The sequence below is a fragment of the Penicillium verrucosum genome, assembly GCF_028828655.1.
Source record: "Penicillium verrucosum strain IBT 35672 chromosome Unknown utg000001l_segment0_segment0, whole genome shotgun sequence".
NCBI classification, from domain to species: Eukaryota; Fungi; Ascomycota; class Eurotiomycetes; order Eurotiales; family Aspergillaceae; genus Penicillium; species Penicillium verrucosum.
Window position 1 is genome coordinate 6013968 of NW_026643210.1, and position 25175 is coordinate 6039142.

At 49.5% G+C, this 25175-nt stretch overlaps 8 protein-coding genes across 8 annotated transcripts; 4 read left to right on the top strand and 4 right to left on the bottom strand.

The window, feature by feature from the left end:
• Positions 1-129: 129 nt before the first annotated feature.
• On the top strand, positions 130-4448 carry N7516_002234 (uncharacterized protein; the record flags this gene model as incomplete). The annotated part of the gene is made up of 5 exons (XM_057214954.1): positions 130-1441; positions 1522-2798; positions 2852-2977; positions 3035-3237; positions 3305-4448. 5 exons carry the CDS (start codon positions 130-132, stop codon positions 4446-4448), a joined length of 4062 nt encoding a protein of 1353 aa, XP_057076837.1.
• A 484-nt stretch (positions 4449-4932) lies between these two features.
• Positions 4933-6400, top strand: trr1 (thioredoxin-disulfide reductase TRR1). Its single transcript, XM_057214955.1, has 3 exons — positions 4933-5223; positions 5306-6205; positions 6268-6400. Exons 1-3 carry the CDS (start codon positions 5202-5204, stop codon positions 6348-6350), a joined length of 1005 nt encoding a protein of 334 aa, XP_057076838.1. The 5' UTR covers positions 4933-5201; the 3' UTR covers positions 6351-6400.
• A 481-nt stretch (positions 6401-6881) lies between these two features.
• aof2 (putative lysine-specific histone demethylase Aof2) lies at positions 6882-10103 on the bottom strand (the record flags this gene model as incomplete). Its single annotated transcript, XM_057214956.1, has 1 exon — positions 6882-10103. One exon carries the CDS (start codon positions 10101-10103, stop codon positions 6882-6884), a length of 3222 nt encoding a protein of 1073 aa, XP_057076839.1.
• A 713-nt stretch (positions 10104-10816) lies between these two features.
• Positions 10817-12214, bottom strand: N7516_002237 (TVP38/TMEM64 family protein; the record flags this gene model as incomplete). Its single annotated transcript, XM_057214957.1, has 3 exons — positions 10817-11165; positions 11246-11665; positions 11751-12214. The coding sequence occupies 3 exons, from the start codon at positions 12212-12214 to the stop codon at positions 10817-10819; spliced, it is 1233 nt and encodes a 410-aa protein (XP_057076840.1).
• Positions 12215-13242: 1028 nt separating this feature from the next.
• Positions 13243-15579, top strand: N7516_002238 (CCCH zinc finger and SMR domain protein; the record flags this gene model as incomplete). The annotated part of the gene is made up of 3 exons (XM_057214958.1): positions 13243-14171; positions 14232-14957; positions 15015-15579. The coding sequence occupies 3 exons, from the start codon at positions 13243-13245 to the stop codon at positions 15577-15579; spliced, it is 2220 nt and encodes a 739-aa protein (XP_057076841.1).
• Positions 15580-15940: 361 nt separating this feature from the next.
• N7516_002239 (HpcH/HpaI aldolase/citrate lyase family protein) lies at positions 15941-17103 on the bottom strand (the record flags this gene model as incomplete). The annotated part of the gene is made up of 3 exons (XM_057214959.1): positions 15941-16645; positions 16742-16962; positions 17064-17103. 3 exons carry the CDS (start codon positions 17101-17103, stop codon positions 15941-15943), a joined length of 966 nt encoding a protein of 321 aa, XP_057076842.1.
• Positions 17104-17775: 672 nt separating this feature from the next.
• On the bottom strand, positions 17776-19770 carry N7516_002240 (uncharacterized protein; the record flags this gene model as incomplete). Its single annotated transcript, XM_057214960.1, has 6 exons — positions 17776-17802; positions 17854-18176; positions 18232-18241; positions 18293-18365; positions 18423-19515; positions 19578-19770. Coding segments are annotated over 6 exons (1719 nt in total), but the record flags the coding sequence as incomplete, so codon positions are not given.
• A 340-nt stretch (positions 19771-20110) lies between these two features.
• On the top strand, positions 20111-24146 carry N7516_002241 (ankyrin repeat-containing domain protein; the record flags this gene model as incomplete). The annotated part of the gene is made up of 5 exons (XM_057214961.1): positions 20111-21098; positions 21212-21262; positions 21325-21507; positions 21565-22153; positions 22208-24146. 5 exons carry the CDS (start codon positions 20111-20113, stop codon positions 24144-24146), a joined length of 3750 nt encoding a protein of 1249 aa, XP_057076844.1.
• Between the last annotated feature and the right edge of the window lie 1029 nt (positions 24147-25175).

Consider the following 25175-nt stretch of genomic DNA (forward strand, 5'->3'; position numbering starts at 1 on the left):
GCCTTTGGGACCGACATTAACGATATTGGTTCCAGTTGGGTTCGCAATTGCACATACTTGGCGCCCTATCTACGCACTTTGTTTTTTTCTCGATTAGTTCCTTGAGTTTGGGCACAAATACACAACATCATGGCTGCTACGGCAATGCGTGGATCGCCCGATATGGCAAACGGAAGCTCGAACCCCCACATTGCCAACGGAGCGCAAAGAGCTCAAGGAAGGCGCAATCGCAAAAAGGCCCCTTCCACGGAAAGCTATGAACACGAGGCAGAACATGATGAGCCAGAGACAGCTCACACCAGCGAAAGACCTGCCCATCTGTCAGGGCAGGTAGACAGGTCTTTCTCAGCAAGAGCCCGAAATCAACCTAAGGGAAACCCGAGCTATACAACCCGCAAGGCAATTCCTCCATCGACCTCCAAATTATCAGAAGAATCTACCACACCCCGAGGTCTTCCCACAGAGCTCTATTCTCCGGAACCCAGTGCAGCCATGCCTGAGATTCATGTGCAGTCACCACCGCCTGCACCGGCTGTGTCTTCGCCCCCGACTCGGTCCAACACCACACGTTCGGTCTCCGCCAGTGACTCGCGGAAAGATTGGGCATCAGAGCGATCGCCTCTTCAAAAGTTGGAAGTAACTTTGACTGGAATCAGCAAGGAAGAGAAGCGGGCACGAGTACAACAGGCGGAAATCAAAGCCCGGGAGCGAATGGCACGCAAGAAAGCCGAACAAGAGAAAGCCGAATTGGCGGCAGCAGTGGCTCGCGAAGCATCCACACAACGTGCGCAGCCAGAAAATCAACCAACCTCTGGCGCAGCCAAAAGGAATGAGCGGAAGGAAATTCCAATTGGGGATGGCATGCGAAATAAACCACCACAACAGCGACAACCAGAAAATACAGCTGTGCGTCACAGCAGGACAGTTTCTACAAATCCTCAGTACCCATCTATCCGCCGCCCCGAGGATCCTCAATATACGCGCGCGGAAGCCGCTATCCCATCATCAGCTAAGATGGGCAATGTGCCTAGACGATCAGTCACAGTGAGCGGGCCTGCCGCAAAACCAACATCTGCCAGCAATATCAACCACAGTCGCTCGATGTCTCAAGCAGGCCCTCGACCTACGCAGGTTCCTGGTGCCTTAAGAGCGGAGACAACAGACGAACTTTTAACACCACCCGGTGCGCCTCAGGATAGTGCCGAGTCGCAGGTCAAGCCCAAGAAACAGTCTGTGTCTTTCAATGTTCCACCGCCTACTCCCCCGCCAATCTTTGAGTGGAGGAATGCACAGCCTGCGCGGCTTGCGGCCCCTGACTTTGATTTCCAGAATTTTGACATGGAGCGCAGCAAAGCGTGGTGGGAAGGTGGCGGTAACAAAGACCGTAGAAAGAGCAGGGCTCTTCCTAAGAACTACAAGTCTCCTGCTCAGAAATTGACAGGTAAGGTCCTCCGCTATCCTGGTTTTGAAGCTACATTCCTTGTCATGAAATCACGAAATGAATTTATTAACACTCGCTAGGAGTAACTGAGCACAAGAGCTTCCAACCCAACCTCTTCATGCGATGCGGACCTTTGCTACGATACACAGGTATCAAGCGAGCAAGGGTTGACGGAGTCAGCGGCCCCATTGACAAGGATATATGGCGAGGATCTATCATGATAGTGACTAAAGATTCTCGCTCCTCCTACGAGACTCCACCCACACTGAGACTATTCTCTCAGCCGATGGATCTTCTTCCTCCTCCACCCGTGGAGATCAGCCATGAAGATGGAATGCAACTGGCTCCCGAATATGTCGATCCAACAGCCGGGCTCATGAAGGTTGGCCGTGATGGTCGGCCCCTTTACGTGAAACCAGTTGAACATGTCGAGGAACAAGTCGACCTATCGTTTATCGAGAATGACGATGGCATCTATGAGCTCTCACCTAGCATGATCGACTATACCAGCGAAGGCGTCAAACAACCTATGCCTTCCAACCGGATGCATGCCGTCGACGGCGAGACGGCGAGTCTGCACCGAGACATCCCAGGAGCCCGTCTATACGCCGATGCCGCAAGAGACGTGACATTCTGGCGATTCGATCTAGAGGTTGAACTTGGTACAGCACAGCAGCGTATCGCCTATCGGATCAACCAGGGGCCAGCCTTGGGATTCTGGGTGCCCCCTGCTGGAGAATCCATGAATATAATGTTCCACAGTGGTAACGGGTTCACTCCCTCTGCGGACTCTGATCGAGTCTGCGGACCTGACCCGCTTTGGAGAGATATTCTTAACGAGCATCAGACTCGTCCGTTCCATGTGATGATCGGTGGAGGCGACCAAATCTTCAACGACGCGGGTATTACAGAGTCACCGTCCTTCCAGGAATGGATTAAGATTAAAAACGCTGCCGAGAGATACGGAGCATCATTCACTGCCGAATTCCGGGCTGAATTGGAGCAGTTCTACCTCGAGCGCTATGCTGCATGGTTCTCCCAAGGCCTCTTTTCTTTGGCGAACTCTCAGATTCCTATGGTCAACATGTGGAACGATCATGAAATCTTTGAAGGCTTTGGTTCTTACCATGATGATTTCATGCAGACTGCTGTTATTTCTGGAATTGGAAAGATTGCTTTCAAGTATTACCTGCTGTTCCAGCACCACAGTGTCCCCGATGAAACCGAGGCAGACGAACCCAGCTGGCTTCTTGGTGCTCATCCTGGTCCATATATTGAACAGCAAAGCCGAAACCTGTTCATGTCTCTTGGCCAAGGAGTTTCATTCTTGGGTCTTGACTGCCGCACTGAGCGACGGGTAAGTTTACTCCGATTTTCCGACTTGATGTCTATGCTAACACGTTCTTCCAGAGCAATGAGGTTCTCAGCGAAGAGACCTGTGATTTGTTATGGGACCGCTGCCACAAGGAGATTATGAAAGGAGAGACAAAGCACTTGATCGTTCTTTCAAGTGTTCCTGTTGCCTATCCTCGAGTGGTATGTAATCTGCTTTCTTCTGTCTTTGACCAAACCCAAAACTAACGTTGACTACAGGCAATGCTCCGCAATTTCATGAATAGCCGCAAGTCGCTCGGTAAGGCTGGAGTACTTGGTGGGCTTGTAAACCGATCTGGTGGGAACGTGGAGGTCTTTGATGACCATTGGGCTGGCAAGCACCTCAAGTCCGAGCGCACATGGTTGGTTGAGGATCTTCAGGATCTGGCCGCAGAAAAGTCAGTCCGGATCACAATACTCAGGTAAGACCAGTAAATTTGCTTAACGAAAACCAACATTCCGAACGTTGAAACTAACTCAATCCTTCAGTGGTGATGTCCACCTCGCTGCAGTCGGGCAGTTCTATTCGAATCCTAAATTGAATATCGCCAAAGACCAGGATTATCGGTACATGCCGAATGTCATCTCATCTGCTATTGCAGACATTCCGGAGACCGATCTCATTGCGGATATGCTCAACAAACGGAATACAGTCCACCACATGGACTCGAACACAGACGAGGATGTCGTCCCCATCTTTATCCAAGATGTGAATGGCAAGGCCCGAAACAACAAACGACTACTCCCTCGGCGAAACTGGTGTTCGATCCGTGAATATAAGCCCGGTTCTACTCCACCGGATACACCTGAGTCGGAAACGACAGAGACTCCACCAGCTCGGCCAAATATGCTGCAGCGAACATTGTCCCTGGGTCGTGGAGACAAGGGGTCTACCGAAAAGCCTGGTATTCTCAGGCGCCTTTCCACTCGTGGACCACCTCCTACGAGGACCATGAGTTTCAATCGAGGCGACGAGGCCGCTTTCAATCGACGTGCAAGTGTGGACGGACCGGTCCAGCCCCACGAGAACGGGGACAGCTACTTCCCAGGAACTGGGGCCGGCGCACCTCCAAGACCCGGTAACTTCCACCGACGACTGACAAGTCTCAGCCAAAAGGCGGCAAAGAAAACCGCGAAGCAGGGCGATGACGGCGCAGGCGTCTACATCAACCTCGAAGGTGGGCTCGCCATCACTCTGAACTTAGAGATCAGCCCACAAGACCCATCGGGTGTCACCACACCCTACAAACTGCTCGTTCCAGCACTTCACTACAACGGAACCGAGTACGACCCGCCCCCAGCGCAGATTGTCAAGGGCTGGAGAAAGTTCCTGCCCCGCCGCAAAAAGAACAACGGAGAAGCAGATGCACAGCCTGAAGCAGAAGAAGATTACAGTGATGACGATGAACAAGACGATTACGAAGACCATGACCTGATCAATAATACCCGGGCTAACGCCGCCACTAGCCAACAACATCAACCACAGTACGAGGGATATCCTGGGAGTGAAGAGGAGGATGGAGATTCTGATGGAGAAGTCCCTCAACGTCTGCCACCGAATATGATGGCTGAACATTCTCCCAGCCCCGAGGAGCATACCCGCCCACGAAAGAAGTGGTTCGGCGTAATCTAATGTACTATATTAACATCATTGTGTCATTGACGTTGGCTGGTGACATTTACTTTTTGCGATCTGAGGATTTGTACGGATTTTATGACTTTAGTATGATCGTGCTTTTTGTGTTTGATATATGATTCCCCTAAGTTTAGCGAGATTCAAACTGACATGTGATGTTCATTCTATCAATCGATCTCTCAAGTAAAGCCGAAGTATACAAATTCGGGCCGGAAGAAGTTGCCTCGGTGGGCCACGGGTGACCTGATGAGATTACATCAGCGGTCTCGACCGCTCACGTGATATCTGCTTAGAAAGCCCCGGAGCCTCGATGCGCAACCTGATTCAGCCGATTCGGATTGCCTTGAAATCGCCTTAAATCGCCAAGTTTAAACGAATTATCTCTAATATCCTCTGGTCTGGAAACCTCGGAAATACAAAGAATCCAATCGCATCCCGTACTAAAGGGTCCAGTCTCCCTGATCTCATTGACGGTTTATCAATCAACTTCACCTATCACCTAATAATCCCGGTCTCCACTGCCCCTCCGTGAAAAGATATTATAACTCCCCTCCCTCTCCTCTTCTTCCTCCACTTCCCAGAAATACCTTCAAGCTGTTTTCCTCCGCCTTTCGTCGTTTTCCCTCCCTTCGATCCATTGGATTGACTGCCACTGCGGCCACTACCGTTCACCAACAATCTCCTCCTTCGGCCTCGGTCTTCTCTAAGTCGTTTCCGACGCCGTTGCGCGTCAATTCAAACACCGCCAGAATGGTGCACTCTCAAGTAGTCGGTAAGTGGTTTATCAGTGGATCGAATGATCCAAATCACGCAAATTCCCCCAATATCAATGTTCTAACCGATTCACCCCACAGTTATCGGCTCCGGCCCTGGTGCCCACACTGCCGCTATCTATCTCTCACGCGCAGAACTCCAGCCAGTCCTCTACGAGGGCATGCTCGCCAACGGCACCGCCGCCGGTGGTCAACTTACTACGACCACCGATGTTGAGAACTTCCCTGGATTCCCCAACGGCATCGGCGGCGCCGAGCTGATGGACAACATGCGCGCACAGTCCGAGCGCTTCGGCACCGAGATCATCACCGAGACCATCTCAAAGCTTGACCTCTCCTCCCGGCCCTTCAAGATGTGGACCGAGTGGAACGACGACGAGGGCAGCGAGCCAGTCCGCACCGCCGACGCTGTCATCATCGCCACAGGCGCCAACGCCCGCCGTCTCAACCTCCCCGGCGAGGAGACCTTCTGGCAAAACGGAATCAGTGCCTGTGCCGTCTGTGACGGTGCCGTGCCCATTTTCCGTAACAAGCCCCTCTACGTCATTGGCGGTGGTGACTCCGCCGCCGAGGAGGCCATGTTCCTCGCCAAGTACGGTAGCAACGTCACTGTTCTCGTTCGCAGGGACAAGCTCCGTGCCTCTAAGGTCATGGCTGACCGTCTCCTTGCCCACCCCAAGTGCAAGGTCCGCTTCAACACTGTCGCCACTGAGGTTATCGGTGAGAACAAGCCTAACGGTCTCATGACACACCTCCGTGTCAAGGATGTTGTCTCTAACGCCGAAGAGGTCGTTGATGCCAACGGTCTCTTCTACGCTGTTGGTCACGACCCCGCCAACGCTCTCGTCAAGGGACAGGTTGAGCTCGATGACGAGGGTTACATCGTCACCAAGCCCGGTACCAGCTTCACTAACATCGAGGGTGTCTTCGCCTGCGGTGATGTTCAGGATAAGCGTTACCGCCAGGCTATCACCAGTGCCGGTATGTTCATACTCCACCATTACCAATTATAATAACTGCATTTTGCTAACTCAATTCAACAGGATCTGGCTGTGTCGCCGCCCTCGAGGCCGAAAAGTTCCTCTCCGAGACAGAGACTCACCAGGAGGCCAAGCCTGTTCTCTAAATACATATACACCTATTCTCCCACTTTTCTCTTCCGTTTCTCGTTGCTATGATACATGAAAACATGATGTTTGGCCGGTGTGTCGAGGATTCTTCCTGCTTCTAGACTTGTATCTGTTTTATGCGATATCTGATTTCTAAATTCCCCGTGCATATTTTAGATGGGATTTTCTTGCGTCTTTTTTTCTTTTTACTTTTTCTTGTTTCCTTTTCCAGTTACCTGCATCTCATGGAAGAGGAAGTCAAGTGGTCTTTGGTTTTATATCAGTTCGTCTGCTTTGGGATGCCTATACCCATAGAAATAGAAGAAAAAGAAAACCTCCCATATCATCTTCCGCACCTTTACAACCTTTCAAAGTTCTGTTAACTATTTGTCTACATAAGTAAGACCATTTGAATTAAAACTGTTATTCATTGATATCAATAAGGCTGAAAAAATACTCATCACAAATAGTCGCTCAATAGAGACGAAATTACCCATCTTTCCCTTAACTGTCTACGCAGATAGTCTACCCATTAACGATAAAAATCCTCATTTCTCAGACTTCACAGCAGACACATTCGTAAAGGCGGTAGCAAGCACCGGCACCGACGGCGCATTTTCAGTAAGATGTTCCGGCACAACCCAATCATCGAACGGGTTTTCTGCACACCAGCGATCCTTGACGATGAAAGTCTTCCGCTCCCACTCAGCAACGTCAACCTTCCACTTATCCCAAGCCTCCGCATTAGCACGACGGTTGATCTCCGTCTGCTCAAGGTATGGGGATTTTTCGGCTGGCGTTGCAGAGCGCCACATCTGGCCCAGCGCGGCGCGGATCTCGTCACGTGGAGCCTTTGCGTTGGGGTTGTTTGATGCTGCGCGGCGGGCTTCGTCGCATTGGTCGCGGCAGCGCGCCCAATAGTCTTTTTGGTAGAAGAGGAAGGGGTTTAGGCCGGATTTTGCGGGGCGTGGTGGTGCGGAGCCGAGTTCGGAGTAGATTGTTGTCCATAGGGCTTGGTCGTAGGCGTCCCGGCGGGACTTTTCAGTAGAGGTTGGTTTGCGGGAGGTGGAGGTTGAGGGGGGTTTTTGTTGGGTGATTGTTGGACTTTCGGTGGAGGAGAGGGATGACGTACTGCCCCTTGTTCTTGTTTTCTTGGTGGTTGTGCCGTTAGGCGTTGAGGATTTGCTTCGAGTTACTTTTGACTTCTCCGGGACGAGGGGACGAGGCATTGTGATGGGCCCGGATATCGGCTCGATTATTTCTGACGCTGCGCGAAGGCCTGACAGATACGCTCCGTGGACGGTTGCTGGATGGGTGCCGCAGGTGGCTTCGCCGGCGAAGTGGAGGTTGCCGATTGACCGCGCCATCAGGTCGTAGTCGTCTGGGAAGGCTTCCGCGGCCACGTAGGAGTAGCTGCCGTATGTGAATGGGTCCTGACCCCAGCGGGTGATGATAGTCTCCAGGGGATCCGGAACTGTAGTGTGTTTGAAGACGTTGCGAAGTTGACCAGTGACCTCCGTAATGATTTCTTCGTCGGACGTAGATTCTGCTTGGTGGGCTGCATCACCAGCCATGAGGGCAATCAAGCATGGGAGCCCGGTAGTCTTCATGACATTCCAGAACAGATAGAATCGGCCGCGGTTTGCCGCATAGTCTTCTTGAACCATAGAAGCAAGGTTATTCGGTTCACGGAGCAGACCAAACATATCTCGCTTGGTGTCCCAGAACGCCTCTTTGAACACCAAAACGACCTTGTTCATTATCCCGAATCCCAGTCTGTCAATTGCGCCACGCTTCCAGTCCGGAAGAGGAGGCTCGAACTTGATTTTCTGTTGTTTCAGGACCCCGAGGGAACCAGTGAAGACGACATGATCTGCCAGGAACTTTTCTCCATCCTCGCACTGGACAACTGCCTTCTGCTTGCTGTTGGACTTAGTTGTGTCGTAAGAAATACCGGTGACGATCTTGCCGGTGCGGACATCAAGCTTTTCTGGCAGCATGTAAAGCCCGTATGGTAATTGTTGGTAGCCACCAATGACCTGAGAATGTTCACCCTCGAACTCGTTTCCGATATCCTGGTCCCATCCCGATAGGCTAAGTCTGTTCACGTTGGTAGCATTCGCATACTCGAGATTGGCGAAATGCCAATTCATCAACCGCATATCCTTCGTTGTCACTGGAAGCATGTTTTGATATTGTTTGACACCCTCGTCCATCACTGCACCCAGAGTCTGCGCCTGAGATACCTTGGCAATCTGGTCCAGTTCGATCGTGTCGTTAACGGTGTATCCTGGGTTAAGCTTCCATCCGGTTGTCTGGCAGGTCAATGCTGCGGGGTCATCTTCCGAATTGCCCGCTAGATCACTTGCCACATCGACGGATGGCTCATTTTCGGCAGTCTTGTGCTTTATTCCTCGTCGAACTCGCTTTGTGGGGACCAATAGATCTATTGTCCCAGCTGCCCTCGCCTCTTCGTACTGCCGCACGGTGAGTCCATCATCCACCGCCGATTCGCGACCAGCATCAATCATGTCGCGGTCTCCCTGGGCGGTTGGCATAATCTTTGCTTTGTGACGATAGAATCCGGTTCGATCGAGCAAATCATTGTAGAGCTTTTCCGCCATCGCATCCTGAACCTCATTCACGGGTGATCCATCAATGTCGTAAATCGTCGAAACATCCCGTATCTTGTGGTAGTGAAGTGCCAGCTGGCCACGAACTATCTGGTCCAGCGGGTTGCCATGATCAAAGCCGACAATGATCTGAGCACCCATTTCCGCCTTTGGAACAAGCCCATCAGGTAGGGTTTCAGACTTGAGACTGTGCAACGGATGCGAATAAATGCGTCCACCTACTCTTCGACGTCCTTCAAGGAGAATGACTCGGGGCATGGCATTTGAGTCACGATATTGGCGGAAAAGGCTCTCCAGTTGACGTGCACACCCCAGACCTGCCATTCCAGCACCGATTACAACGATTGTAGGTCCCTCTTTTCGTCTTCCGCGTTTGGGTTTCACCGGGGCCAATGGAGCCTCCACGCATCCGTGATTAATGTAGCCATTTCGTGCGAGCCAGTCGTAAGCAAACGAAGCCATATTCATCCATCGGTAATCTTTGGCACATCCGAGTGCTTCTTCCCTGGTAACAGCCACCATGGGATTTCTCCCCCAGAGTAGCAGGATTCCATTTCGTATGTTGAGGTAAATCGTGACGTGAACGTGGCAAAGGTGGTCTTGTAAGAATTCTTGTTCTTGTCGGTGGAGAGCATATGGATTCAGCCGCGATGCGTACGCTGCTCTAACGCACTGCCCGCCGTAAACAGAGGGATGGATTTTGGATGGGATGGACGATCGAGGTCGACATTTAGACAAATCAACCTTCCCGCTTTCCAATACATTCGGTCCAAACACAACTGATTGTGTAGGAAGAGGCTGTACGGGAATGGGAGGAGGAGGCGATGCAGATGTTTTTAGTTCAAAGGAAGATGTCAAGTCAGTTGAGGTTGTTGACTCATTCGGAGTACTACTGCTGCCACCGCCATACATCCTCTCCGTTGAGCCAACAATGTGGGATCCATCAGATAGGAAGGTCTGCGAGTTGGGGTTGTTGTGTTCTGGATTTCCCAGGGCAATTGATGCTGAAGCTGCTTCGTAAGCCTTGTGCGTGATTCGCAGTCGCTTTGCAGGAGGTTCAGATAGTGCGGTCGATTGAGATAGATGTTGTTCTTGGCCCTGCATCATGATCTCGGGATTTGGGACATATTGATTCATGTATGACCCTTGATCCGGGGGATTCCAGCCGCCTGGAACCTCATGGACGCTGCACCATACATGTTGATAAACGTGTATCTGCAGGTAGATCGTCAAACGAGTGTGTCGAGAACGACAGAAAGAGAAAAGAAAGAAAATTCCACTTCAAGAAATAGGCTGTTTGTAAACTCGAAGATATGATGTCGACAGTCCTTTCTATCCCGAGAATGTGTGGATATCAAAAATATTCAGGCATTCACCCATGATACGGTCATAGGAATTCGATCTGCGGCAAGCCGAAGGAAGACAAGCTGAACGAATGGATCAACTGGGATTATGTTAGATGAGATGTAATATGGTTAAAAAAGAGACCAAGGGAGTATGAGAGAATAGCACTTGAGATCTGTGAAGAAGACCGAGGAAGCACGGATATCAGGACATACATCGAGTTTCCTCCCCCACAAAAAAACCTCAAGAGTTGAGAATAAGGCCCATGAAATCGAGCAAGAATATTTTGATTTGAAATGAATTAAATGAAATTGTAATTGGATTGTGAACACTTGATGGAAGAGACAGTTGTGATGAGCAGAGTAGAAAAACCCTGGCTTGGTTCCTCGGGGCGGGGCGTATTTCTCAGTCCGGCAGGTTGCGGCAAGTTCGTCAACGACGGCTGTTCTCTAAAATGTTTCTTCACTTTATAAAGATCAAGGATCTACTTTATTTATTTGAGTTATCTAGTTTTGAACATGAGTGTGCAAACCATATGCCTCATCCTCCCCTGCGAACCCATCCGAGTCGTTATCGGTGAACTCATCGTGATATGATCTCCTGGTCGAGTTTTTCCAAGGCCCCGGCTGGTCACTGTCGCTATCGTCACCCAATATCAGGTCAACATTGTCATCGTCCAAATCAGTGAATCCAATTCGCTCTTCTTCGTCTCTTGCAAGCGTAGTAGAGGCTTTGTTCACATCAGGATCTTCCGAGAACCCACGATGAGGGCGGTGCGCTGCATGATCAGCTTGGAGAGAATCCCGGATATCCGCACGCTCTTGGGCTTCGAGCTCTTGTGCGCGAGCCAAAGTTCTGAAAAGAGAAAAAAAAAAAAAGAGATTAGCGATGAGTCCACAAGAGATTAACATCAGATGATTTTAGGGGGCTCAAACCTTTGGTATATATACCACCCGGTAAAGATTCCAATACCGACTGTAAGGATAATACTGCAGATGTTCACGGCTTTGGATCCCGCACTCATCTCCTCGCCCTTCTCGGAGAGCAAACGAATCCGACTACCGATGAATGCAGGGACCAACAATTTGGGAGAGATGATGGCCGTCGCAAGTCCATACATCAATGGTTGCACTGTAGGAAATGTGGACACAGCTCCGTTGCAGATTGAGTAGGGCAACGGGCATAAACGGATCATACACAAAAGCTTGAGTCCATCATACTTCAATGTCAGAGCCAATGCTGCGAACCTCTTGTCATGTTCCATAAGGCGTTTGACGAATCCAGACAGAATTGTCCGGGAAACATAAAACGAGACAGTCGACCCCAGAATTGTTGCGGAAGCGTAGATCAGCCATCTATGGAAGACATATCGAGTTAGCATTTCGTCCTATTTTTCCAGAAGTAAAATGAAAAATGAAGTAAAATCAATCGATCTCTTACCCTTTCCATACACCAAATATAAAACCAGCTACAGTCCCAAATGTAGACCAACCCACAAGAGGCGGGAATGAAACAAAAAACACACACAGCCACAGGATAAGGGCGGCTAACCAGGATGTTTCCCACTTCTCAGCGATCGGGCCAAGCCAGATGAACAACTTCCCAGTTAACACCATGAACGCGATACCGGACGCGCCCACAAATAGAGCAGCAAAGACAGTTCCTATTTTCTTCAATGGAGTCATCCCCTCCCATATCGTATTCATACGGACATATAACTCTGTACCGCGTTGGATTATCTGTTCGCGATAGCTTGTAGCTTGCCCGCTCGACCGGCCGGAGCTTCGCCTACCGGCGCGACTCCAGGGCGGGTGAGCATCACTGCTAGGAGATAAAGGTATGGGATCCGGAGAAGAGGGTGAAAGAGACAATGCCCTGGCGGTGGATTGGTAATCCGCAGGCATTGTGAAATATGTATAGTCCCGTTTCAAATATTTTTGGTAGGAGGATGGTCGAATCCGGGGGGAGGGAGAGATAAACCGTGATCGGCAGGGAAGTGCGATACCAAGGTCTAGTTAGTTATAGGTAAATATCCAAAGAAGTTTCAAGGGCGTGTCAAAGCCCTGATAGTTGGACCGAACATGGAGGAGAAGCCAAGCACTTTTTAGGCTGAAAATCAGTTTGACCCTGAAAGTCCAGATTGCAAGTCAGCGGATCCGCCGGACTTGAGCTCGGGAGTGTCCAGGTGGTTAACCGATCTACATCTTCCCCAGAGCTGTTGTTTATTTTGATTTTGGTGTTGTTTATACTATAAAATGGACATATATAACTGTCACTATGTATATATTTTGTCTCTATTTATGTTCATTGATATTGGAAAATTGCTGACAATGCTATATAAAAATATAGGAAAATATAGGAAAACACCCCACTGTTGCATGGATCCTCTTAAATTAATTTTGTATTTTCTTTCTCTGTTACTGATAGTTTTATATTTCTCTTTCACATCTACCTAATTATCTTCTTATTCTTGTTTGATCTTGTATGTGTAGACAGGTACCTTAGTGTCACTTGAAGCTCAGCCGATAAGCTGTGCCCCAGTTGTTGATCTCCTTCTCCGCCTCCCCCCTCTCTTTGTCACTTCACCCTTTATTCAACTTTCATTCACAAATCGGCGATGCCATGTAATTATCTACTTGTCCTTTCATCACTTTCCCAACTCTCATCACCTTACACTCTAACTTTAAAATCAACCTGAAACCCCCTATCATTCTTCACTTGCTCCAAATCACCTGAATATAAAGGGAAAGCATGAGGTGCCTCTGACCCTCAACTCTAGTCTCACTCTCTCGTCAGGCACATTCGTGCTTATTACCCCCATACCTCCAGCCTCGGATAGTCGCCCCATCCAGGACCCAACAGCCCCTTCGCCGCTAGGGAGTTTTCCCGATTACTTTTCGTCCGCGCCTATTACCCATATCAACATACAATCATGATTCCCGACGACCTTCTTGAAAAATGTCTCCAGATCCTGCAGGATCAGGCACTGGATGAGGAAGAACAGGTGGAAAAAGTGGAGGACTTCTTACGCGCAAACACGTCGTTGACGGGTACACCTTTAGAGAACGCGGTATTGGACATCCTCTGGCGCCATCGCAACCGAAACTTGCCAGACGCATCGCCTCCAGTCCGTCATACCGTGATTCGTCGCTCATCACCTGCGCCATGGCAGATGGCCCGATCATCTACACCGCTATCCCCTCATTCGACTCTAGGAACAAGCCCCGGGAGTTCCTCGTGGATGCAAAGCTCCCGTGGGCCCTTCGCGCGGCCTCCGCTATCGTCTACTGTTTCTCCGTTTACCTCCCCACGCCCATCGCCCCGGCTTGCTCTTGCGCAGCCTATTCCTCATTCCCCAAATCTAAACGCCTACGAGTTCTCAGACCAAAGTCAGATTTCTGACTTCTATGGAGACCTTGGGGGCGATAACAATGTTGACTGGCTCGTCGCAGATGATGCCAACAGTACAACATCGTCCGCCGGCGGTATCAGCACCCCCGGGGCACTCAGCGCCACTGCGGTTGAATTTGTTCCAGATATGAGCCCACATGATATCCTGCGCACGGTGCTGGGTGACAAGCGATCAAATGATGAAATAGAAGCCGCACTGGAGGCGAATAGTTATGATCTCGGTGCTACCATTGCTTCGCTCTCCCAGGAGATAGAATCCGAGGCGATCGCAAAACAACACGATGACGGCCGTGTTTTGGTTGGCAAGTCCATGACAATGGACCAAGTGCGCCCGGTCACGCCATTGGGTAGCAGTCGCAGCCCTGTGGTCTGTAAATACTGGCTGTCTACTGGACAATGCCTTCGAGCGGACTGTCGTTTCAGTCATGATCTAACCACACATGTGTGCAAGTGAGTGTTTTTATATATTCTGGACAAGCCAATTGTTCCTGCGCTAACAGATGTGAATAGGTATTGGGTTATGGGAAATTGTCTAGCTGGTGATGGATGTCCTTTCTCGCACGATCCTTCGGCACTTATCGGCAATCTTAGTGTCACGGATGGTAGTCGGCCAGCTTCACCCTCCCTGTTCCAGGTAGACAGCGGTTCTGACGCATTCCCACCCCTGCAAGCAGCAGATAACGGAGACCAATGGGCAAATCAGTACACGGGCCGCTACCCTGCCCATCTTTCTGCTTATCAAGCCAGCAAGTATGCGCCTCCTGGCCTCCTTCCTGGAATGGGCAAAAGAAATGGAAGTGCAACCCATCTCGGACGCCCGAGCTCCCGCCCATCTAGCCGCCACCAGAATCGGGAATTGAATCCTGCAGCACCGTCTGTAGACGATCCAGATGCCTTCCCAACTCTTGCTGCGGTCAATGCGAAGAATTCCGGGAAGAAGCATCATGGAAAACGGGGCGGTCATAGTAACCGCGAAACCAGCTTGAGCAAGGAAAGCATCCCTTCCTCTCTGGCAGATGTGGTTCGAATGACCCCATCTCCTGTCCCCGGGAAGACCAAATCTGGCACCAGAAACAAAGACACGAAGAGTCGCGAGAACAGTGCTGCAGCTCAGTCGATCCCACCCCCGCAAAATATCCCCTGGCTGGAGACAGGCACACGGGCCAATCAACAATATATCAAATACCGGACAGAGGCTATTCGCCACGGCACTGTGCGAAACAAATTCCTACAGAGGTAAGCTTTCGGCGATAACTATTACCTTCCAACACTTCTAACGATCATATCTATTAGCGCTGCTCAAGCTTGGAACCGCAATGATGCACGAGCTGCCAAAGCATTGTCGTTGCGCGGTCAGGCCGAGAACGACGCGATGCGCAGGTGCCACCGGGAGGCCGCACGCCAGCTTTATGAAGAACGTAATCAGCACCTTTCTCACAAGGGATTGGATGAATCTTCGGAAGAACTATACGTTGATCTTCACGGTCTCCACCCAGAAGAGGCTATCGAATATCTCGAGAAGATCCTGCTCAAGCATGCTCGAGAAGGCCTCCGAGTGGTGTATGCCATCACAGGTACTGGTCACCACTCGAAGAACGGCAAAGATAAAATCGGCAAGGCTGTTAAAGCATGGCTAAATGAGTGGCGGTACTTATTCCGGGAATTCAGTGTACCCGGTGAGCGAGGTGGTTATGTTGGAGGCATTCTCGGCATCGATCCAACCAGTTATGACAAGTCAGCAGCCAAGGAGCTGGCTAGTGAATTGATGGAGGCCAACGCTGGCGGAGAGCCTCCCATCCTAACTATGGGCAAAATCCATTTACTCAAGCGCGAAGAAATAGAGACTCAAGATCAATGACCTGGCGTGTCATTCAACTCAATTTGCGTCAAAGCGGCATGATACCCTACCAAATTTATCTATTGAATCCTTTGATAACTCAACTTCTTTTCAACCTTTTGGTCCAAAGCTGTGACTCAACCACAGCATACAGCAAGTACATCAGGGGAGTATATCGAATTTTTTAAGCAACCTTTTTTTAGGATAGATTCTTCTTGGCTACATGCTTCTATCCGATGACTCTTAGAACCAGCGAGGCAACCGAATACAATCCATAGTAGAAAAACACCCCTTTTCAAAGAAATGATGCACGCATAACATAAGTAGAATGATACAAGGATATCATGCATAGATAATACACAGCGCTACCCATATAGCCCCCCTACTCCGGCTCTTGATGCTGCCACTCCCCCCTCAAAGCATCAACATCAACCCCACAAGCCTCAGCCTTCTTAACAATAGCCCTAGCCTTATGCGCAACAGGAACATCAATCATCTTCCCATCAAGCGTCCAAGCACCCCTCCCAGCCCTCGCAGCCTTCTCATCCGCAATAACAACCCGCATAGCCCACTCCGTCTCCACGACATCCGGTCCAAATATCTGATCCACAACCTTCACCTGCGACGGATGAATACACTGTTTCCCATTGAACCCCAACCGACGACCATCCAGACACTCCTCCCGCAACACAGCCGGCGGCAACCCATCCCCATTCTCAGACTTGTACGCCGTACAAACGAGATCAATCGTCGACGGCAGATCCGCCGCCCGCGCAGCGGTGGCTATCGCAGACCGCGCGAACAGAAACTCCGTCAGCGAAGGTGTCCGCGTGAGACTTAGATCTAGCGCGAAGTCTTCGGCCGCGAATACCAGTCCTTGGAGTAAGGGTGACGCAGCGCAGATCTGAGATAGGTTTGTCAGGGACTTGGCTGACTCCACTAGAGCCAGGAGGGAAATTGGCGTTCTTTCTGTTTGTAGTTGTGGTTGCTGGGATAGAGTGTGGGTTATGACGTCTGTGACGAATGTGAGGTCTGAGGCTGAGTTGACTTTGGGGATTACGATTGTTGTTAGGTTTGGGGATTGGAGCTGGGTTGGTTAGCGGGTTGGTCCTTGTACAACATATGTAGGGGTGGGAGTATTTATGTGTATGTTGTATGTGTGTTTGTATTCAGGGCCACTCACGACTTCGGTCAAATCACCCAATGCTAGTCCGCTGTCTACGGAGTTGATTCGTACGGCGCGTTCCCGGATTCCTGGTGGCGCGACTTGGTCGATTGCTCTCCGCACTAGCGAGCGCGCCTCTGCTTTCATGTGTGGTGTTACGCTGTCTTCTAGATCATAGGTGACGCAGTCGGCAGTTAGTGAGCGCGACTTGTCTAGGAAGCGTTGGGAGGAGCCCGGGACTATTTGGTGTTGTTTATTAGCTTGGATGGTTTTCTTTTTTTTGGAGCTCGGAGAGTGAAATGCGGGGAAGATGCGGCTTTGGAAGGGAGCTTGAGCTTACCGTAAAGGAGAGAACGACGGAGAGTATTGCGGGCTGCCATTGTTTAGGTGGTGATCTATGTGTGCATGCAAATAGTATAGTGTTGTGTATTGTGTATTTTGTACTGTGTTTCTTGGGGAGTGGAGGTCTTTATGGAGTTGAGTCGGGAAGAAGCCGACTCGGTTATCCGTAGAGCCGCTTTGGCTATTTATGTCCCACGTAGAAGGTTGGTAGAGTCGATTTCTTTTCGGGTTTCTTTTTTTATGAGCAGGTGTAATTTATGAGATTGTTAGAATTGGTTATTCGTACTATTCCTGTGGGAAGTTTGGAAAAATATATCGTTTTCAGCAATATATATTTAGAGCCGATTGCATCTCTTCTTTCTAACAAATCAAAGGTTATACATAACTAGAAAAGATAGACCCTTTGGTTAGTATAGAGTACAGTACTCAGTTACTTAAAAACAAGAAACATACTAATTAACTAGTTAACTAGTTATGTACTATGATCCATATGTATAGTCTCGAATTCGACAGGTTTCCACTCACAAAAACAGTTCCAGAAGAAATCTATTATGAATCTACCACGATGTGAAGTCACTGCACGGTAGGTATGATACATATGTATATACTACACATTAAATCCAACGATTCTCAGTTAAAAATTTTTCGTACGGGTGTAAGTCTGTCACATGAGCGGCCCTTTTCCTCCCCCCATACATGATAAAATACCTATCGTATTCCAGATCCAGAGCCAGAGCCTTGTCACGTTAGCCTCGTTCATGATGTTGAAAAAAGTGGAAGTCACTTACTTTGATGGATTGGCCCCTAGCCTTCATTTCGCGCAGTATTTTGGAAAGGCTAGTATAGTGACCCTTTAGATCAAAGTAGATGGTCCCACTCTCATTGACAAGGACAAAGGTGTCATTTCTGCCTAACCACAGCTGCTTGATACTAGTGGGCGCAACAGCTGCTTCGATTTCATTTGGGAGATTCCACCACTTGTAATCATCCGTGGAGAAGAAATAGTGGCCACGACCTCCCAGGGCAACAGCCGTAGGGCGGTCCGCCCCGATACGCTCTTTGAGACGCCTGAACAGTCTCGAGTACTCGTGCTTGAAGTTTGAGCTGAAATCTATGGTGATGTTTAATAGTCATTTCAACACTGCGTAACACCAGAAGAGACTTACAGTTGTGTCCCTTTGTGCCGTAGCAGTGATGATACCAGGAGCGATTACTCCCGAAACATACATGCGTCGTGGTGTGTGACCGCAACATAGTAGGAAAGCTTGTATGGTCGGATATGTATTCCTTCCCCATTCTCCTGTTTGATTCAGTTGTTATCCGGTGTTCATAGGGGAGAAGGGGAAGGGGAACGTACCAGACCTGATACCTGGGTCCACAGAAAAAGTATCTAATGCCGGTTATGGACAGATTGTACTCTCCAGTACGGGGCCCTTTGTAAGATTCTCCCTGAATGATATGCGGTGGTCGAATGACATGCGGTGGTCTTTCTATTATTCGAGGGATAGGGTCACTAATAGAGTCATCGGAAGAGGTGTCGCTCGATTCCCAATACGGTGGTGGAGCTGTTGTTAACCGTGGCTCTTCGGTAGGCTCCGCTTGCATCTCATCGAGAGTCTTTTCCAGATCTTGGAGCTTCTTCTTATTATGTTCAGTATCTAGAGTCTGCTTCTCTAGAGCTTTATGCAGCTTCGTGATCTGACTCTCGTACTGCAACCGCATGTCTATCTTTAGCTCCTCGCGAGCACGTTCAATCTCGTCAATCTTCTTGTTCATTTTGGCCTCTGTCTCGCGGAGCTGCTCCAGCGATTCTTTGTCCTTGGCTGCAAGTGCTTCACGCATATCGTCTCGAGTCCTTTCGAGCTCCCGTGACCATTTCTCTCGCTCTTGGACCAATGAACTTTCAAGCTCCATGCCTGCATCTGTCTTGGCTAAAGGTTTGTGCTGCACTACCATCTCCTGCTGGATGGTAAGAACTGCTTTTCGCTTTGTTGAGCTTTTCGAGGCAAAGACATCTACCAAACTCCAGGCTGAATTTGCGTTATTCTGGTGCCGCTTAAGCAGTGCGCCGCGCATGATCATTTCTCCCCAGAACTCTGACGTGCGCTCTAGCTCTTGTTCGCGACGCTCACCGTCTTCCATACCGACTCTCTCCCACATGGTGGTAGCTAGAATCACATTCTTGAGAGCATCGGGACCGCAGAGCTTCTTGAACATGAAGAGGTTTTTCATCGCCGATCCCTGCATTCGGATATCTGTGATACGATGGAGGTATATGATGCCATTCAAAATCACTTTCTTGGAAGAAAAGGATTCCATCAGCCAATTTGCTATCTCGCGGAGCACATCCGTGTCACTCCGATGGGTGTCATCGAACCCTGGTGTATCAACGAGCCAGATGTTGGCCGGGCCGCTGGACTTGCATCGATACACTGCCACATCCTGGGTACCTATGAGTGTAGTGATCAGTAAAGAGGCTAAAAGGAAGGCACCGGATGGTCATGTCACTAACAAGCATTTAGGCCATTTCCCACAGGCACATGTGAATCAGCCAGCTGCGATATAAACGTGCTCTTTCCAGCTCCGGTCACGCCCATTATTGCAATGTACACATCGGATACCTGCTGTTCGATAGGTTCTCGAAACGGATAGTTGTTCTGACTGTGACTGCGCATGGATGAGGATGAGCGCTCCTTGATAGACATGGTGAAATGAATTTACGTTAATTTGTGTTGTGTTCGTGTTGTCCGGTTGCGAGTTTATTCCTTTATTCCTGTGTTTTCAGAAGCTGACATCCCCTCTTTTATGGCAAGATAGGGCCACCTGAACCCTTGCCAAGGACTCGGACTTCGCCAACTTTTAGCCTGGTTGCCTCGCATGCAAACCCATAACATCCAATCACTCCAAGCCACGTCGGGCGTCATCCGCCATCCCTGTCAGCAATGAGCTGTGAGGCGGCGAAGCATGGGGTTAGGGGAAACTCGTCTTGGTAACCCATACCTGCTTCACCCCCAAACATTTTGGGAGACGGGAAACAATATCAAAATGTCACAAGAAGGGGCATTCATGAGTCGCGAGAATTACACGGTCGGCTGGGTTTGCGCGCTACCCAAAGAGATGGTTGCGGCAACTGCCATGCTTGATGAGGTACATCCTCCTCTCTCCCAGCCTTTGCATGACTCAAACAACTATCGACTCGGTCGCATAGGCCATCATAACATTGTCATAGCATGTCTGCCCCTTGGTGTGATTGGAAATAACTCCTCAGCAACAGTCGCAACGAGGTTAACCTCTACCTTCCCCAGAATCAGGGTCGGCCTTATGGTAGGTATTGGAGGTGGAGTCCCCACCGCTGTTCGGCTAGGCGACGTTGTCGTGAGTGCGCCAGAAGACAGCCACGGGGGTGTTATACAGTGGGATTTTGGCAAAGCCGAGCAAGGTCAGGGGTTTAGGAGAGTTGGGTCCCTCGACAGCCCACCAACGATTCTCAAAACTACGCTTGCAGCCCTAAGAGTCAGACATGAAATGGAGGGACCTCAAATCCCGGAGTTCCTTGACACCATGGAAAGGAAATGGCCCAGATTAGCGCCAAAGTACACGCGGCGCGAGACACTGGAGGATACACTCTTCCCATCCGAGTATCAGCACGTCGACACGGAACCAGACCAACTAGGAGACGACCAGCTGCAATCATGCAGCAGCTGCGATTATAGCAAGGCTATTAGAAGAATTCCCCGCGACATGAGAGTTCATTACGGTCTTATTGCCTCTGGCAATCAGGTTATCAAAGATGGGAAATTTCGGGACGAGGTCAACTCCCAACTGGGAGGCAAAGTTCTATGCTTCGAGATGGAATCCGCCGGATTGATGAATGACTTTCGGTGTATAGTTATCAGAGGTATCTGTGACTATGCCGATTCTCATAAAAACAAGGCATGGCAAGAATACGCAGCGGCAGTCGCGGCAGCAACAGCCAAGGAGTTTCTCTTGCTTGTTCCTGGACAAGAACTGGCAATCATGCCCCCTATGGTGAGTAAGTACCTACCCCGAGCTACACATCCACGGGTAGAGTAAAGTACTAGGCCACAACCCCCACGGTAGTGCTTAGATACCACTCTTTGCTCCCTAACGCTGATCAAATTCTAGAAGTGCTAGACCACGTTGAACAAATTCAGTTGGATATGACTAGCATGAAAGGTAAGAAATAGATAGACCAGAAATGGACCAGGAATTGAATTACTTACACTGGGAAATGATAGACGTTCTGCAAGATCTTGATGATGCAGATCTTTTGCAGCGAATCTCAGATCTCGACCCGGCAGCAGACCACAAGAGGGCCCGCAGCAAACATGTCCCGACGACTGGCCAGTGGCTACTACAAGACGATTCTTATATATCATGGGCCCATGGGAATGAGCGTCTGCTATGGCTATATGGGATCCGTATGTTATACCCGGAAAGTACGGCTTTGGGATAGTCAAATCTGATATCATAACAAGCTGGGAGTGGAAAGACGATGCTAAGTTCGACGGTCATCAATGATATACAAAAGACCTACCAGCACGACCAGGGCACGAGGATTGCTTTTTTCTACTTCGACGTCACTGATAGCCGCAAGCGCACCGCGGAAGGATGTATACGCAGCATCCTGCGTCAAATATCGGCACCTCGGCCTCCCGAAGCTGTTAAGGCTCTTTACGTTAGGGCTAGGAGGATATCTACCCAGCCAACGGTGGCGTCAATCCTCTGCGTTCTTAAAGAAATCCTCAAGTCGCTGAAACGGTGTTTCATGGTTATAGATGGCCTCGACGAGTGCGATGACATCGGGACATTCTTGGAGACCCTAGTATCTATCAACGCGGTGGCAACAGTCAATCTCCTGGTCACTAGTCCCCTATGGCCAAGTATACAGCGAGCAATGTCGACTAGGGGAGCAATCAGAATAGAGATTGAGATGTCTCGAATAGAAAAAGACGTGCATACCTACACTCACCAAAGACTATACGGCAAGGAAGAGTTCTCTGGGCGTTGGCCAAAAGAGCTCAAGAAGCGAATTCATCAGTCGTTGGTTCTGAAAGCAGCAGGACTGTAAGTCATCATCTCATATCCACCCAGTCACTTCAAGCATACTCAAGCTTCTAGGTTTCGACTGGCAGAATGCCAGCTACGCGAAATCGAACGATGTTATAGCTATCACGACCTCGAGGTGGCACTCCATACACTTCCAACCAGCCTCGGTAACATATATGATCAGATGCTCGATCAGATTCCTTTAAAGCGGCGAAAACAAGCACAATTTCTTCTCATGTGGCTTGCTTTCCCTATGCGGCCACTACTCCTTGAAGAAGCTTCTGAACTCTTTGCCTTGAAATTTAACGGCACTTCGCCAAGATTAGATCCGCGAAGACGAGTCCTAGACCCTCAAGGCATTCTGTCGATATGTCCCGGGGTGATAACTGTGGCGCACAAGGACAGTGGCAAGCCAGACGACTCTAGTGGCCAGTTGGTGGTCAAGTTGGCACACGCATCTGTCAAGGACTACCTTATTTCTTGTGGGAGCCCTCCCGATGAGTCAAAGAAATGGTACAGTCTAGACGAGAATCTAGCTCACCATTCTATTGCTATTACCTGTCTGCACTACCTCTCACAATTGAACACCCCTAATGCAATTACCTCTAAACTCCAAGGTGACTATCCATTAGCTCAATATGCTGCTCAGTTTTGGCCATCACATGCACGATCGGCTTCAGCCAAAGACGGCTTTCGCCTGCAACTACTGATGGAGGATGTATTTGTGTTTCACGGGAACGTATTCACAAACTGGATAAGAATCCATGATCTTGATGAGCCGTGGAGGACCCGAACCAAGCCACTTGATGTATCATTTACTCCCTTTTTACCTTCGCCGCTCTATATCGCCTCACTTATAGGGTTAGATACCGTTGTATCCTGCATCCTTAGCAATGAGCCCGAAATCTTGACTACAGAAGGAGTTTACGGCAATGCTCTCCATGCGGCTGCGGCAAAAGGTCATTCTCGGGTGGTCAAGCTGTTGCTGAATTCTAGCGTTCCAGTTGACACAACAGGGTTGTACGGGACCGCCTTACAAACCGCAGCATATGAAGGACAGGCCGGAGTTTGTCATGTTCTTCTCAATAGTAACGCCGACATACACGCAAGAAGCGACGAATTTGGCAATCCTCTGGAGGCTGCTATCTACGGCGGTCATATCGAAGTGGTTCAGGTCCTCCTTGATAGAGGTGCCGATATCACTAAGCCGGGACGACACTATGTGGATAGTTTGCACACAGCCTGTACCTTGGGAAACTTGGATATCGTTGAGCTACTCCTTGATCAACGGAAGATCAATCCGCTCAGCCAGTCCTACAACCTTGCTCTCCAGACTTCCTCTGACCGCGGGTTTTCTCAGATATATGCCCTCCTCCAGACATTCGGGCCGGACCCAAAGGCTCGGGATGAACTATATGGCACAGCACTCCATGCAGCTGTAGCAGACGGCTACACTCAAATCGTCAAGTTAATGCTTGAGCAGAAGCAGGAAGACATCAATGCTGTAAATGAGGAACACGGAACACCACTCTGCATTGCCTCAACCACTGGCAACGAAGAAATTGTGCAACTATTACTGAACAGCGGAGCAAACCCCCGAATTCAATGCTCAGCGGGAACGCCCCTACACATTGCGTCCAGTCTAGGGCACTTAGGCGTTGCAAAGACGCTTCTCAAAACGACTAAAGCGAGCATGATAAACTCGATAGGAGGCAATTTCGGCACACCCCTCCAGGCGGCTTGTTATCGAGGACACGTTGAAGTCGCCAAACTGCTGCTTCATTCCGGCGCTGATCCTAATCTCCCCGCGGGAAGGTATATATCTGCCTTGCATGCTGCGGCTTGTGGCATTTGCCTCTCCGCGCACGCACAGACAGAGACTGTCCAGGTTCTTCTTGATTATGGAGCCGATGTTAATATTGTGAGTGAGGAGTTCGGCACCCCGGTACAGGCGGCTTTGTCTTGTGGTAATTTCCGGGTTGTGAAGTTGCTTGAGAGATATGGGGGGTAGATCGATATATTCTGACAATGGGAAGAAAAAGCAAATTCCATGTATATACTTGACTAGAGGTCTGGGTTGGTTTATCTGTTTGGTTTCCTAGGGCTTAGTGGTGGGATGGACCGAGGCCCTTCGTGAAAATGTGTTCACACAGCCATAAAAAAAAAAAAGAAAAACTTGAAGACCCTGCTACGAAGGGAGGGTTATAGCAGTTAACGTCCCACGCCATTGATAGCCATGACGTTGAACATTATTATTATCATGCCTCACAAGTTCGTCGTCACTTATACCCCGGCCATAGTTTTGACGCAGTTACAGACAATACACTATCATCCTGATGCAACCGCAGCAAGCTTCCGGTGCTTGGTTCAGAAGTTCTAAATAGTTTCATGCAAAGCTTGCCGTATGCATGCATGCATGCATCCACCCAATGGTGAGACTCTACTGGTTGGTTGCCGTACGCATGCATTCGATCGCTTTGTCAGTCTTTTTGCTGCATTGTCAAATAGTCTCTGTTCTTAGCTGTCTCAATCTGCCATTTTAAACGCCAGTGAGTCCGGAGATATAGCAATTCAGACTTTTTCTTTCTTGCTTCCTATGATCTCACCACATTCCAACGGGGATCAGTGTATTGAACAGGCTGTCAGTGTGCACGTGCACATCCATACGACCATAGTGTATAGAAAATAGTTCTTCCCACCCGCTTAGCGGCACTTAAGCTACACGCCGGTAACTTAGTAGATAAGTAGATGACTTATAGCGAGAAAAAGAGAGGAGAGAGGGCAAATAAGCGATCTCTACGACAGTAGGCCGGCAGCCTAAGACACACACCAGATCTTCCACACAAAAGCCTGTAGGTGAACTAATTACGAAGTATAACTATATAGTACTCCTAACTGTTACACCGAAAGATTGTGTGTATAGACTCTTTTACCCAATTACATGGGCCGCTCATCCGTTCTCGAAGACGTTGCTTTTGAGAGTGCCTTTTCAATTTCATTTCCAGCTGCTTTAATTCTCCAGATATGGATTGAATGAGCC

Coding starts and splice junctions, on each gene's coding strand:
- trr1 (XM_057214955.1), top strand. CDS start 5,202: ATGGTGCACTCTCAAGTAGTCG. Junction 5,224..5,305: donor GGTGCACTCTCAAGTAGTCG/GTAAGTGGTTTA, acceptor TTCACCCCACAG/TTATCGGCTCCGGCCCTGGT. Junction 6,206..6,267: donor CCAGGCTATCACCAGTGCCG/GTATGTTCATAC, acceptor TCAATTCAACAG/GATCTGGCTGTGTCGCCGCC.